This window comes from Schistocerca piceifrons, chromosome X (genome assembly GCF_021461385.2).
Source record: "Schistocerca piceifrons isolate TAMUIC-IGC-003096 chromosome X, iqSchPice1.1, whole genome shotgun sequence".
Classification (NCBI taxonomy): Eukaryota; Metazoa; Arthropoda; class Insecta; order Orthoptera; family Acrididae; genus Schistocerca; species Schistocerca piceifrons.
The window spans coordinates 146,214,988-146,230,568 of NC_060149.1; the positions used below are offsets into that span (position 1 = coordinate 146,214,988).

Sequence of the window (15,581 nt, forward strand, 5' to 3'; positions counted from 1 at the left end):
GGCAGTGGTAGTTACAACCGTCAGTTACGAAAGGATTATAATAGTTTGCGCGAGCCACAATTCCCATATTGTTGCTTTTGTGAGCAAACGCGGGCCAATGGAAGAGTTCCAAAATGAAGTTATTGTAGCTTGTGTGCTGCAGCCACCGAGTAAAAGTTCAGGAATGTGCATTGTGCGTGTCATTATCGCTCGTTGTGCGTTGTTTGCAGGGAACCGACTGTGTGATGGAAGCATATCAGTTGTAAACTAACCCTTTCAGAATACTTGTTCCAGCCTGACTGACCAATGAGTACACAGACTACGCGCAAACATGTGCGGTCCACATCGGCACCTGACGTGGTAACATATCCCAATTAAATATTCATCTTTTGATCTGCAGCTCTCGTCCTTTCTTTCCGCCTTTGCAGTTAAATTATAGGATATGGGTTCCGCCTTTTTGCAAACACACTACTGTTTCTTTTTACCGAAACATGTTTCAGCATCTCCGTGCCATCATCAGTGTTTTTTTTTTAATTGAAAAACTGTAAAAAGTGAAAATATCTCAGGTTATAATTGATTTAACAAAGTGAGGTCTGAAGAAAGTTTTCGTTTGTCGTGCTTCTTACCGTGATTTTACATTATATGGTTTTGCAGGACCAGTGTCTTGCACTCATAGCTTGTCATCCGCAAACCAAATATACATTTACATCATTTGGTTTGCAGACAAGCTATCGGTGCAGGACACTATACAGTTGGTCCTGCAAAACGAAATAATGTGAAATCACAGTAAGAAGAAAAACGAACAAAAACTTTCTTTAGGCCTCACTTTGTTAAATCGATTATAACCTGAAATTTTTAACTTTTTACAGTTTTTCAGTAAACAAAAAACCCACTGATGATGGCACAGAGGTGCTGAAACATATTTGGATAAAAAGAAAAAGCAGAATGTTTGCAAAAAGGCGGAAGCCATATCATCTAACATCCCAGTTAAAATAGACTGTCGTTATACTTAAATCCTAATTTGACGCAAGTCTGCAAGATGTTAGGCTATCATTGAAGTAAAGGATGAGTGAACGACGTACAGAATGTCACTCTATCAAAGAATCTTGTTAGCGTACTGTAACTGAACTTTGATCAGTTATGTGTCAGATATATCGGTGCTGCTAAACATTAAAATATGCTTTTTAAGGGATAAGCACATAACAGAACTGTAGGTCCGCAATCGGTAAATACAAATGTAAAGCGAAAATACATTCAAAGGAGGCAGGATTTTATCTGGTGTTGTTTGTCAAGATCCTGCATAACATGACACCAGGGACGGTGTACAGCTCATCGACAGTGTGAAACCAGCTCTTCGCAAACAAATCCTTTTCCAGATAATGCCAAATTTCTGATAAGTGAGATCAACAGTTTTCGCAACCCTGAAGACCTCTGGTTATCGTTTAATAATAGGCCTCGTGTAAAAACTGGTATCTCTCCGCAGCAGTCATTGAACGCTCCACCAGCGATAGCAGCGGAGTAAAACACGAATCCTTGATAATGTGTATGACAAATCGTCTTCCGAACGCAGATCGAAATACAGTTTTCTGGAGTATCGTTGCATTTACAGAGGTAATGTAGATGTCTGATACTCTATCAGCAAAATAGATACTACACTTGCTTTCAGTACAAGTTTGTATCTTGTTACTTGTCTGAAAATACTGTTTTCAAAAAATTATCCAAACCGCTTTCGTAGCGTTAATGATTCATTTTACCCATGAGACAGATTCACTAACATCTCGCGCCTGTTGGTGGTGGTGTTACGCAGAAATCAGTCAAACGTATAGCACTCGCAACATTTTACGTCACAGGCGTAGAAAAAGTGACACACATTGACATCATCCAGCTGGATGTTTCGGAAGTCCACACAAAAGACATTAAATAGAATTTTACCTATATCGCAAATTTTTACTCGAAACGTTTCATCAACATCAGAAATTGAAAATTTTGCTACAGCTTGTTTAAAAATCTTAATTTCATATGAGCACTATTTTGGCTTTGTAGCTGCCGATGAAAATAAAGGAAATTGTTCGCTCAGTGTTCCAAAGTAATAAGTAGGATATTTTACTACAAAATTAGAATGAAAGTAATTTTTTGGTCCCATCCAAAACACGTTTTCGAGTGTCACATATATAAAGCCAAACCTGTGTCGGTTAGGTCGCAGACATGACCCTGTCAGCTCTAGCCAGGATGGTATGTTACATTTGCTTCACGAGAAGTTTGCTTCTAATAACATATTTTTGCGTGCCATGGAAAATTTGTTTATGTGGCTAGACACAAGAAACGTAAAAAAATCATAACGATAACAATAAAAATTCTGAAACAACATTGCGCTGTTTGGTCACTGAATTATCTAACGTAGCCAGAATCAAAATATTTCGTTTTAATTTTGAAAATGAGTTTCCAAATCGTCAAGCAGAAAATACTGAGCTGCTAATTTTAGATTCGGCCATCGAGGAATCACGTTCTACTAATGTATAACTTTTGTCTTGCTTACTATGTGCTGAAGTGTCGTTTAAATGAAGTACAGTGTCTACATATCGATTTATGGTAGCTGCAACAATTTTGTACAAACGTTTGAGAACAGAATATTTTCCGTGTTATAAATGACTAGCAAGATAGAGAAATTTTCAAGATTATTTTGGAGATAAAAGCCCTCTAGTAATGTCTCGTTCCGCCCGCTGATCATCATAACGTAGATGTAGAACACGCTGCCGAATTGTGTCGCACAGCAGTTTTGCTCGTCTTGAGCCCACGCGTCTCACGCCACTAGCCCGAAGTTAATTCCACAAATATCTGCTGACCTTTCATAAATCACACTATCAGCCACAAAAAGGCGTTTCATGAAGCGTAGCTCTGGCGGCGAGGAAGTTCGCTAACCTCTGCAGTTTTTCTTTTTTTCTTCCCTGTTTTCGGTTTGAAACTGAGAAACTCATATCTTCTCATAGCGACTTGGGAAACGGTTTTCAAATCATTTGTTGTCAATTTGGGTGCTTCTGCATAGAGTATTGTGTAAGGTCATAGTAAATTAACGGTTTGAGGCATTAGAATCTGTTTTCTGAAGACCCGCTCTTGCCTTACTCACTGCCTATTATTTCCGTATTCAGCTACGAAAAAGTTAATAGTTTTATTTTAATTACTATGTTTGATGCCTAGTCAAACAGATTATGATACGTAGACTTCAATCGTAAGAGCTCTACAGTAAAAACGTCGAAAATTTTACACCTTGTGTTACATGTAATTTAGCTTGAGAATCAGAAACAATAGGATTGTTGTTTCAAATGCTAAAGGAGTTTCTCAATAACTAATGGTCCCTACAGAGTAGCATACAAATGAAGAGCACAAAAATCATTCACTGGCATTAAGTATGACAGCCTTAGATTATCTGCAGTTCGTAAATATACTTCAGAATTGTTGTCGTTTGTAAAGGGTACCAGCAACTTTATTTGTTGTTGTTGAGTATTCACAATATATTGTATAAGAAAAGAAAAGTTCGTATTGTCGCACAGAGATGGGAGATATAGTTTTCACTTTGTGTTGTTGCGTGACCTGACGCACAAGTGCTTTTCACTTTGCGAGCGGACAAGTTACAGAATTTTGAGAAATATCAGCGAGTTACGGAGCGCAAACCGTCGAAGGGAGGGTGGGAGAGTCGTCTTGAGACGACCGCGTCGACGCGGTTCTTCTTTTTTTATTTTTTTTTTTAAGCAGACATTCTCCGCTAACGGTTTTCGTGCTTTATGTGTAGGAAAAGGCTTCTTCTTTGAAGCAATCCTTTATTTCCGATCCTCGTCCTTACGAGAGTCCCTCGGCGTAACCCTTTGTGCGTCAAGGGTTAAAAAATGAATAAGGAAAAAAATCCGAGTGAAAAAAAGCTAAGAATGGAGGGAAACCTGTGTCTGTAATGTGATTCAACTGGTTGAGCCTCTTCCCTTACCCTAAGCCGCGACCCGCGTTCGCGACCTTTAGAAATGCGTTCCTATTTTCTATTCTATATGAAATCTTTTAGTGAGGCTATATAAAAGAGTCCGCAGTATTCTTTTTGATTGCTATTATGTGTGAGAAAATACGGATGTAGGGGTTTTAGAGGAAAATATATTAAACGACGGATCTTGAAATGCGCCCGGAGGGACGGGCTCGGGGGGAGGGGGTGCGGGCTTTTGATAGCGAGGGCCGGGCCCCGGGAGCTGGGAGCAGGGGAGCGCGCGCAGCCCTTCACACATGCAACCCTTCCGCCGGCCGACACCCTCCGTCACAGCAAAACCGAATATTTTAGCCGCGCACAGCTGCGCCGTCTTTGTCATTAACGCCGGCTTCTTCGAATTAATTTCATTTCGTCGCGAGCCGCGCGACACGATGGCCGTTTTCTAGCTAAGGGCACTGGAAATCTTCCGTTATTGAATCCTTTCTCCACACCTTTTTAGACTGGCGTCTCCGTTCCTGCTGCTTATAAGCACGCTTTAGTTGAAATTGGAGATTCATTACCTCGACGATTACTCACACGCAGTGCAGTACCAATAATGTGCCCTACTCTTTTTCTTATTAGTATTTGATGTCCGGCGACACAGTTACGGCAGTACTTATTCGCTTCTGACAACTATCGGGACTTGATGTGTGACGTCGATTGCGGTAGCATGCAAGGGATCTCGTTTTTCTGGTAAATCACAGAGAAGTCAGAATCGGTGTGTTAGCAGAACATAACGCACACCAACGCTGCGAAAGGTTGCAATAAATAGGTAAGGCATGTTGACGCTTAAACGACGGTAGAAACAAGAAGGCAAATTGTCAGCCATAGTAGGTAGCAGTGTTCTTTTCTCAGATACGATAGAGCGTGTTGTTTCTCGGAAAAATAATTCAACCTCATTAGAATCCTAGCACCACGACAGTTTTCTTCAAAACGAGCTCTTCGTCCAAGCCCGAGGGATGTCTACCGACCACCGTGTCATCCTCTGCCTTGCGCTGTCATGTGGATGCGGTGTATAGGGTCATGTGTTCGGCACACCGCACTCCTGGCCGTTTTGCAGACTTTACAGAACATGGAGCCACTACTAGTCGGTCAAGTAGCTCCTCAGTTGGCATCACGAGGCTGAGTCCTCTCACCAAGATGAAAGCCTTGGCAGTGCTGGGAATGCAACCCGTGTCCCTCGCATGACAGCCACCTACGCTGGATGCGGACATATTTATTTAACAGGTTTCTCACTTTAATTTCGGTAAATGGTGATCGGTCTGCCAATTTGTTCTTTCGCGATAATGGCTCAATGTGTTGAATACACACGTCGACCCCGAATAATCACCTCTATTTGCAGAATTAACAGTAGCAGGAACAACCGTATTGGGATGAATCGTTTGTCTAATGGTTACCTGGACATCTTGTTTCTTAAACCATATGTATAGCAGAATCAATTGTTGTAGAATTGAAAAACAGAATAAACAGCTGAATAACTAATGCTCTTACTGAAACAGAAGAGGACGATCTCCCTCGAGGAAACTGTCATGTTTTGACGCAGATACTGTTGTAGCCTCATTTGGTAGTTTACGTTGTTTAAAATTTGTCGTGAGAACATCACCTGGCCCATTTATGCCTTAAAGTTGTGCAAAAATATTGGAATTAGCATCTCATCTCATTAGTGTTTATTTTGTCATTCGATACTCACTGCGTGTTAAAACATTATCGTGGCAACCGTCCACGAAGGAACACACATAATACAAAAATTCTTACGTAGGATCATTAGTATTGTCATTTCGTGGTGTAGCTGGCTCTTCCTTAAAAACGCTGTATGGGCAAAGTATAAACGTGATCATCAATTTGACGGACTAATCCTGTCACTTCATTCTTTAGGGAAGGGTTGATGCTTCGTAATGACCTTGTTGTCGAAAGGGATGAAAATACGCATTAAAAATAGGAAAAATTTCGACCACGTATTTTTTTCCGATGCTGTTGCGTCCGTTAAAGAATCCATAAAATTAACGTTTTCACTTGGTAACCTGATTTTGCACATTTTCTATCAAAAATTATTTATTATTTACTGTATTAAAATTATCTCTTAAAAGCAATTCATTTACGCAAATATGTATCTTATTTAGGACCACTTGCACCGTAGAGTGCAACCCATCTCGGTACCAAGCTACACACTGTTAATCATTTCAGAGCTAATACAAACACATATGAGTCGTTTATTAAAGGATTTGAAGCGTCTCAGTTGATTTGTCTGTAGCGAAGTAACCTTTTATTGTTCTGAAACTTGTAAACGCCTGCAACTGAGGAAAGAAAATAACAAACAGTTTCTGATTCCAGTCACCCTTTATTTAAGAAGTGACGTGGCATTACGCCTTTCAGCTTACTGCATAGCATTACGTATAGCCAGGGCATACATATTATTTTAGGGGCCTTTGGTTTTGCAACATACGGGGACAGCAACGAGCTGCGCTAATTGTGTGTGAAAGAAAGAGAGAGAGAGAGAGAGAGAGAGAGAGAGAGAGAGATAGATAGAGAGAGAGAGAGTGAGTGATAGATTTGTTTTCCGTTGTACATAAGTATTACGATCTGTTATTTCGGGAAATAGATGTTCCCGAAAATGTGTACGATACATGAGAGGTAAAGGCGATTTCAAGACAATTTCTCGGTTCAGTCAGGGCTGCCAGCATCTAGTTCTCTCTTTCCTATTTAGAATAAAAATTTCTCGAAATTTCTTTCAAAATACATCCCACAGTAATATACAAAAAGTCGGTGGTATTCCACGTCCTCTGTTCGACGCCTTGGATCAGTGCGAAAGACACACGGGCGAACTTCAGGTAAGTAACCTGTTTTTCTAACGGACCCTTCACATCTCAAGCTCTGGAAACGAGAATGAGAATTTCGGCAGTTGCTGGACTCGTATTAATAGGACGGCAGGCGAACGAGGAGACGGTGTGTGAGAAAGACGGGTTTTGAGTTACATTTTTGCTGCGCTGGCGAAGGGGTTGGGTTGTATCTTCCGCGTGTGAGAACAAAGTCGCGGGACCCCCCCTCGCCGTAAAGGGTGAAACCTAAGCCGGAACTAAAAAGAAACCCAAAGGGGGAGAACACCGATGACGTTTTCCTGCTTTTTTACGTGGCATTTACTGTTCGGACTGGCGTTATTTAACATAACCTCTGCTCGTGAGAAATCCATCCCGCCGCCGACTGCTCAACCGCAGACGGGCTTCCAGTTACTGAAATATCGGTTACGGCAGCCTGCTGTTCAATTGTCGGCCTTTCGTATCCGAGGCGCGAAATATAATCTCTTTCCTGCAACAATTTTTACGTTTGTCATAGGTGGAGTCAGCAAACTGGTTGACTATTTGCGGAACCTCTTGATTTTGTCCATGTATAGTTTGTCAAGCCCGATGTGAAATGGCTTCCATTCGTTGCCGGAACATTCAGTCCGCTATTATTCTGCTACGCTGGTAGCCATCGATCTACAGAATTTCCTAATTCTGGTGCCCAATCAATTGGATGGTTTTCTATTTGATTGCATCGTTTTGCAACGTTTCATTGGTTGAAGAGAACGTCAGAACGAAGCCTAAATTTTCCTTTCTTTGGCTGCAACTGTGACTTTAATAATTATAGAGGAGGGAAGAAAGATTGAGATTTAACGTCATGTAGTTGACGAGCGAAGGATAGGAAAGAAAATCAACTTCTTCCTTTTGAAAGGAACCATTCTGGTGTATTGTCTTGCAGAAATCATTCAAAACATAAATGTGGACAGTTGGGCAAGGATTCGAATCGCCACCCTTCAGGATGGGAGTCCAGCACCCTAATCACTATGCCACCTCCCTCAGTAACATTACACAGAGCCTGTTTGGAAATACTGTAATTTGGTTCATTTTTTTTAAAAAAAGAGAGGTTTATCAACTCTTATATTCAGATGTTCTTAAAAATATGCTGTACTGCTACAAATATTCTATTACAATTCCTTCCATATAGTATGAGGATCTTTTAAAATATTTTGGGTTTTGCTGACAGTTCTTGAAAAAAAGAAGTTAACATTGAATTCCATGGAATCGTAATTACTGACACAAACTCTTTTCTGTGACTTTCACAGGTGCAGTTTTTAAACAGGTTTCTAGGTTTAGCCAGAAGATTCATTGTATCTGAACATTACGTTTCCTTCCATATTTCATTTCAGCATCGTCTCCTTCACTCCCCATTGACAACAGCCCAAATATCAACAAAACAATAGTTATATAAACATCTTTATAAATTACAAATGATAGTGTCATTGCAACACAGTTACAAGCATATAATATCAGGTAAAAAAATCATATTCAAAATAAACTGTGTGCCATTTTAGTGTAAAAAGTTTAGCTTCTTTGGTTCTAATTTATATTTAGACAACAATGCAAATTTACTACATCAGCAGCTATTTGGTTTTGAATGTAATGATATTTTAGCCAAATTGGAGATGCACAGTGATTTTGTGTTTAGAAAATAATTTATTATTTGGTACAATCACACTAATTACAAAAAAAGACCAATTTGGGCTGTCAATGGTTGTCATTTGATCATAAAACTCATGCTGTGGTTCACTTGTAACACTGTGGAAACCAAATAAAACCCGTGTCACGTTTAATTCCCAACACTGTAGAAACCACAATGACAGTGTGGTGTGAGTGAACCACACCATAGGTTTTATAATCAGATGGTGACTGTGCTGAACAGTAAATTATTTTCAAACTATTTGGTATTATGTAACCCTTGCAATATTCAAGGATAGGTCTCTGCCAAATGGAATATGTACGCTACCAGTCAGTATTTTGCAGTAATTTTGGTTGTCATAAGCAGTAAATATGAATCACTCAGAAATTTTGAAAACAGTTTGAACGGTCAACATAAAGAAAATTTAAGAACTTTATTGTATGATTGAAAACTGTATACATGCATTGAAATGTTGTAGAATATAAAATTATTCATGCAAAAGTTTTGTTTGTGATTCAGGTGGAAGTCTCCTTCTGGGTCATCGGATGTCCCCACTAAGCCCCAGTAGAGATGCAACAAGTAATGGAAAGGCTGCTGTGCCTATCGACTATTCCCGATATGTTAAGCGCTTCTCAAGTGCATTAGAATGTGCCAATGCTTACTGCAAAGATCTCAATTACAGGTCAGTGTTTAACTCCAACACATTTACTGTAATGTGACAGTATGATGACAAATTTCATGCTGCATTTGTGCATTTATTTCATGAATGTGTAAAAGGAGTTTTTTAGGGCTTGTTTTCTTTAGTGAGCTGTCATTGATATTTCTCTTCTTTAAATGCTCATTATTACTTTGTTGTATGATATGTATTTACTAACCATTTTGAACCTTAAGTGAGCTGTTAAAAGTAAAAACTTAGGTAACCAGTACCTATTGAAATCATTCTTGTGACTTACCGTTGTTGCAAACTTCAGGCTGTACTCTTCCAAATATTTTGACATGATCATTTCCTGTATTCAACAACAGACATTTTACACAACAGTTTCTGGTGCTATGATGCTTTGCCTTTTTTTTAAACACCATATTTCATCCTGTTCCGAATGAATTACCTTCGACCCTACTGGCTGTTCATGTAGGATATTTGATAGCTTTTCATTAATGGAACACTAAGTAAAGTGCCTGTATATCATGATACCTATACAACACTTGGTCATGTAGCAAATTTGTTATCTATTTTACAGGGAACATTTCCATTGCCTAGACTGCAATTCCAGGGTGTTTGTGAAGAAAGAGGAAATGATAAGACATTTCAAATGGCACAAGAAACGTGACGAATCTCTTCAACATGGATTTATGAGATATTCTCCAATGGATGATTGCTCAGACAGATACAGAGGGTGCAGCCACAATCGCAAGCAAACTCACTACCATTGCATCAAGGTATCACATCACTTTCAGGTGCCATTTGAACATCAGTTTTTGAAATTTCTGTGGATCTATATAGTAATGTTTTTTCCCAGAATTCATGGATTTATACCTGTTAATCCAGTATCTGTTATGTGTAAAAATATATTTCATTCTTATTACAGAGTTTCCAGTGTCTTTGTTGTGCGATAATGGGACATTGAATTAATTGCCATGGAAAGGGAGCTAGGAGATTAAAAGGATTTAAAACTGATAATTGTTTTAGTTAAATATATTATTTGATAACAATGAACATCGAGAAGGAATTAGCAATGAGAATCTCTTTCAGAGTTGTATGAATCTCATTCCAGCCTCTTTCTAGCAAATGAACATGTGTACTGAGATGCTGTTCATTTCTTAGTTAAATTTGTAATACCTTGTTAATACTGCATCATTGTAGTACAGACTGTTTTTTAATGTTGATACTTTCTCATTGGCTGACGTATTTCAATAAATAACCATAAATGTTACAAGATGCAAATACTATCCACTAAACTTTTAATCGTTGTGAAGCTAAAGTGGAGTATACATATAACAAATTCATTCATTTTGTCTAGTTTTAGTGTCACAATTACAAAATGTTTAAATTCCATTTGATATGGCTTAATGATGGTTCAGTCTTTCAATTTATTGTCACTTTTATTTGCATCTAGATTTTGCATCTGTGAAAAATGTCATCATTTGCGTTCACTGCTAACCTATAAATCTCTTATAAACTGCATTGGTGATCTGGTACTAATGGTTAGGAAGATGGAAGCAGATTGTCTCCTGTAGAACACTCTGGGTTCAACAAACCTCCAGTTTGATTATTTCATGATTCACCCATGTGTGTGGAAATTTCTAATAAATAATTATTTAGTTTTTTTATGCTTTTTTGTCTTATAAAAATTATGAGTATTTCTCAGATAGACACAACAGATACTCATTTAATACATTTTAAAAATACTTGTAATTAATTTTGCTATTTTTCTTGGTGACACATAAGCCATCATTATGATTTTAAATTCCTTAAAAACTATCAAATTTTTAAAAGACTGAAAAATGAAGTTTCTTCCTTTATAATTCTCAAGTTTATCCTTTTAATTAAGAATCCTTTCCTGTTCTGACATAAGTATCTAATATTGGTTACTATATGAAGAGAGGAAAAAGAACATGTGACAATAGATGTGTGTTTAATTCTCTTCCAGGAGGGCTGTGACAAAGTCTATATCAGTACATCTGATGTGCAGATGCATGCCAATTATCATAGAAAAGATTCTGCTATTATACAAGAGGGTTTCCAGAGGTTCCGTGCAACTGAAGAATGTGGTGCTGTGTATTGCACCTTCTTTGGACAGAGAACAACACACTTCCATTGCAGGCGTGATAACTGCAAATACACTTTCAAAAATAAAGCTGATATGGGTAATTATTAGAAAACCACCCTTATAATTGTTATAGTGAATTTACTTCTGTTTATTACATCTAAAAGCATTACCACTCTTTGTCTCTTCCTATGCAAATCATTACTTTCACATTAAAATCAGCTGAGTTACATATAAGTAACTTATTGTATTAAAAAATTCTATATTGTTGTGTTTTTTTATGATATATTTTTTCACAAAAAACTGTATTTTATTGTAGAGAAACACAAAACATATCATATAAAAGATGAGCAACTGAGCAGAGATGGTTTCAAAAAGTTTATGAAGAATGAAAACTGCCCATTTGAGAGCTGTCGTTTCTCGAGGGTTTGCAACCATATTCACTGCATTCGTGCAGGATGTAACTATGTGTTGCACTCCAGTGGACAGCTGTTCAGTCACAAGCGTAAACATGAGCGCCAGGATTCAGAAATGGCTTACCGTAAATTTAAGTTGGCCCAAAGCATGATAAAAACATTTAGTGAGGGTCAGCAGGCACAACATCTTAGTCCATCTTTCATTCATGCCTTCAGTGACCAGGTAATATTTTAATTTGATAAAATTTTTGATTGTGGTGTGGATCAAGGAGACTTTGAATATTATATTAGTAACTGTAATTCAAGTTCAATGTAGCAATGTTGGAGATTAGTGGTGTTACATTTGACCAAAATTATTTTGTGTTTTCTAAGTATTGTTTACCTAGCACCTGTTACATTACGAAGAATTATTTTCACCTGTTTCCATTACATACATTGTTTCAGCTGACACAACCTTCTGAATCACCTGTGGCCTCAATTCAGACCTCTGTAATACAGCAAGGACCAAGTTCAGTGACAGTTGACAGTGGTATTTGTCAGGCGCAGGGTAATGGTGATACTGGTTCCAGTGATAGTGGGAGAATCACACCAGTCTCTGTTGCTGCTACACCTCCAAGCAAATACAGTAGCACACCATCACAAGGTAAGCACACGTATTACTAACTTGCTTCTTGGATATATTTTTTCAGTGCATCTAATGTTTAATGCTTTCATGTGGCATGAGTTACATAAATTACAAGAACTTGCAGAACACACACACACACACACACACACACACACACACACACACACGCACACACACACACACACCTACCTGTGTCATCAAAGACTGACAAACTATTCAGCTCCTTATGATGGGTATGGTATTCATAGTTCCTAAAAGAAAGAGAACACTGCTTTTAGTTTTGTTTATAACACTATGTAACAATTCCAAAATAATTCACAAGAATTTCATATAGTACACTAAAAACAGGAAGATTTTTTTTTTTTTAAATTCATAACAACATACCGAGAAAAATTACATCACTCCAAATAATTATAAAAGCTTATGAAGGGTGCAGAGACATCCTTCTGTTCATTTTGTTATGTAAGTGTTTTTATGTACATGCCAGTGTCATCTACAGCAACTTCAATCAAAATTACTTATGCTTTCACTGTATTAGTTGTATTGTAGAGAATGTCTGATTCACCTAACACAGTTTTTATTCTTTGTTTTTGGCTAATTTATTTACCTGTGATTAAGTTGTCATGTATGACGTACGAATTTTTAAAACTGTTGGATTCCATAAAAAGATGCAGAACATTACTCACTTAAGAGTATTTGTTGCAATACAAGAATTTTTTAATGAAATTGTTGTTTATGAATCCTTTTCATGCTGACTTCCTACAATTTTTTTAAAACCATCATATGTTTTAACAGGTATTGAAAGTACAGCAGGTTTGCCTTCAACTCCAGGGCACTACAGTATGTCCTCTCAGGAGCAAGCAAATGCGATGGATCTTAGTAGTGAATCTTTGTCCAGTCAGGGTACATGGCCAAATGAAGACTTCTGGCAAAAATATCTTGCACATTATGGTCCAAATGAGAAATGCATTGGTGGTGGTCAGTGTGAAAATATTTTTAAAGAACATTTCCACTGTGTTGCTGAAGGGTGTGAAATGAGCTTCAGGTAGGGGATACTGTTCTGTAAACTTGTCATACTACATTAATGTTTCAGGAAATATGCATATTTTTGCTAATTTTGCTTCAAATCTATGTACCTTTTAGTAGCAGATGATGTTAATGAATAAAGCCAACATTTTTTACTCTTATTACATTACTACTTTAAACCTCATAATTCATTGTATAGGCAAGAACTTCATAATGACAAGTGTGTGTGTGTGTGTGTGTGTGTGTGTGTGTGTGTGTGTGTGCGCGCGCGCGTGTGTGTGTGTATGTGTGGACGTGCGTGCACACGCATTTGTGTGCATGTGTGTAAAGGCTACAGATTCTAAACTAATGTACTTGTCATGTCCTAATTGTTATTTGGAATACTTCTGATAATTTGAAATTGTCAACTCAGGTCAATGGAAGGAGTCCGTGAACACGCACGTAACCATGAACAACAAGAGCAAGTTAGTGAAGCTTTCTATATTACTGTGGAAAGTGGAAATGACTGTCAATGTGAAGAAGAATGCCCATATAAGGGCAAGGACAAACATTACCACTGCACATGGGTAAGTCAGGTTTTCTCTCTAACCCTTTATCCCAATGTCCCTCATAGTAATCCCCAATCCTGTCTTCTGTGCTTTTGCATTGGAGCATGCCAACATCCCTGCATTGATAAAAATTTTTCGTGGCATCCTCCTGTCCTATTTAACTCTCTTCTAACCTATGCTTCTTACAATTCCCCATTATACTCACCTCAGTCAGTATCACAATTCACCCAAGTCACGCTGAAGGATTAGAGGACAACTCTCTCTCTCTCTCTCTCTCTCTCTCTCTCTCTCTCTCTCTCTCTCTCTCTCTCTCTCTCTGTGTGTGTGTGTGTGCGTGTGTGTGTGTGTGTGTGTGTGTGTGTGTCTCACTTGGTTAAACAACATTGAATATTCAGTGAAATCTCCAGTTTTTTAATACTAGTAAATCTTCTGACACAATTTTTTGTTATTAATGAACTGTTGTGCAAGGTACTTCCTGTTGGAACTCCCTATTTTATCCTCAGTGACTCTGTCATATGTTCTTTGGTACCCCTCAACACAAATAAATTGTTCTATTAATTGCAGTTGTGATAACATTCTGTAAACTGTCCAGTTATAATTCTTTGGCTGAGCACAGTCATCACACATTCATTCTGATCGGGCTTCAATACATGTGTTTGTTATAACTTTTAAATAGGCTGTATTACAGCCAGTAGATTCTCCATGATTAATTGACTAAAAACATTACCTTTTTTTCTCAGGACTCTCCAGAATGGTTAGAGGGACTCAGACTAACGGTTATATGTGCCTCAAGAACATACAGTTAATTTAAAAATTACTCAGTATTGTAAAAGCTTTGTGTAATATACAATTCTCATTTTTCATTATAATCATCCTGTTTTGGAACTTAAATTATGTCCTGAGCAATTTTACTTTATAAATGTATTTTTGTTAGGTAATATATTTATTAAGTATTGGATATATTCCTGTATATCTTCTTCTGTGTCATGCACACTGTGACAAAAGACACTTTATTACAGTCAATGAAGCGGGGTATTTCTAATGATATTTTTATTTTGTTAAATTCCAGGACAATTGCCGTGAAATCATTCTTCCATCAGATAAACCTTTCCGTCGGTTAGATCATTACAAAATGCATGAATATTCTCGCAAATTAAGCCTGACGAAAGACCCTCTTACAATGACACATCTGGCTACATCCATTGATGGCATGTTCCGCAGAAAGAGAGGAAGGCCACCAAAAAACAGAGTCATTGAGGTTAGTGATATTTAATACGTTGTTTGTTATGTTTAATAGTAAATAATTGTAGTTACTTAAGATAGAATTAATGTAGTATATTAATGTTTGGGATACAAACTTGTTAAGTCAATAACATTTTGTAATTTAGTAAGTGAGTAAAATTTTCTTCTCCCTTCCTTTTCAGGTGTGGAATGACTATGTAAGTTTCATCTCATATTTTAAATTTCATAAATATTAATTAACACTGATTTACTACATTTAATTTTTTCTGTATTTTTGCACTGCATGGTAGTTGTACCTGCCTCATCGATGTAAAGTCACTATTAAAATTCTGCCTGAAGTAACAAATGTACTTCTAGTATTCTGTCTGCATTTAAGCAACAAAGTAACTAAATTTCTTACATCTGCATGTAAATGGCACTCACAAAATACACTCCTGGAAATGGAAAAAAGAACACATTGACACCGGTGTGTCAGACCCACCATACTTGCTCCGGACACTGCGA

At 37.7% G+C, this 15,581-nt stretch overlaps 1 protein-coding gene across 1 annotated transcript in view; it reads left to right on the forward strand.

The window, feature by feature from the left end:
* LOC124721684 (zinc finger protein castor homolog 1-like) overlaps positions 1 to 15,581 on the forward strand; it is a 110,397-nt gene that overhangs the window by 52,050 nt on the left and 42,766 nt on the right. The window contains exons 3-11 of the mRNA XM_047246760.1: positions 8,975 to 9,137; positions 9,694 to 9,892; positions 11,104 to 11,320; positions 11,540 to 11,859; positions 12,081 to 12,279; positions 13,057 to 13,306; positions 13,700 to 13,853; positions 14,905 to 15,093; positions 15,260 to 15,274. Of these exons, the coding sequence (XP_047102716.1) occupies positions 8,975 to 9,137; positions 9,694 to 9,892; positions 11,104 to 11,320; positions 11,540 to 11,859; positions 12,081 to 12,279; positions 13,057 to 13,306; positions 13,700 to 13,853; positions 14,905 to 15,093; positions 15,260 to 15,274 (1,706 nt within the window). The remainder of the gene's footprint in view (positions 1 to 8,974; positions 9,138 to 9,693; positions 9,893 to 11,103; positions 11,321 to 11,539; positions 11,860 to 12,080; positions 12,280 to 13,056; positions 13,307 to 13,699; positions 13,854 to 14,904; positions 15,094 to 15,259; positions 15,275 to 15,581) is intronic.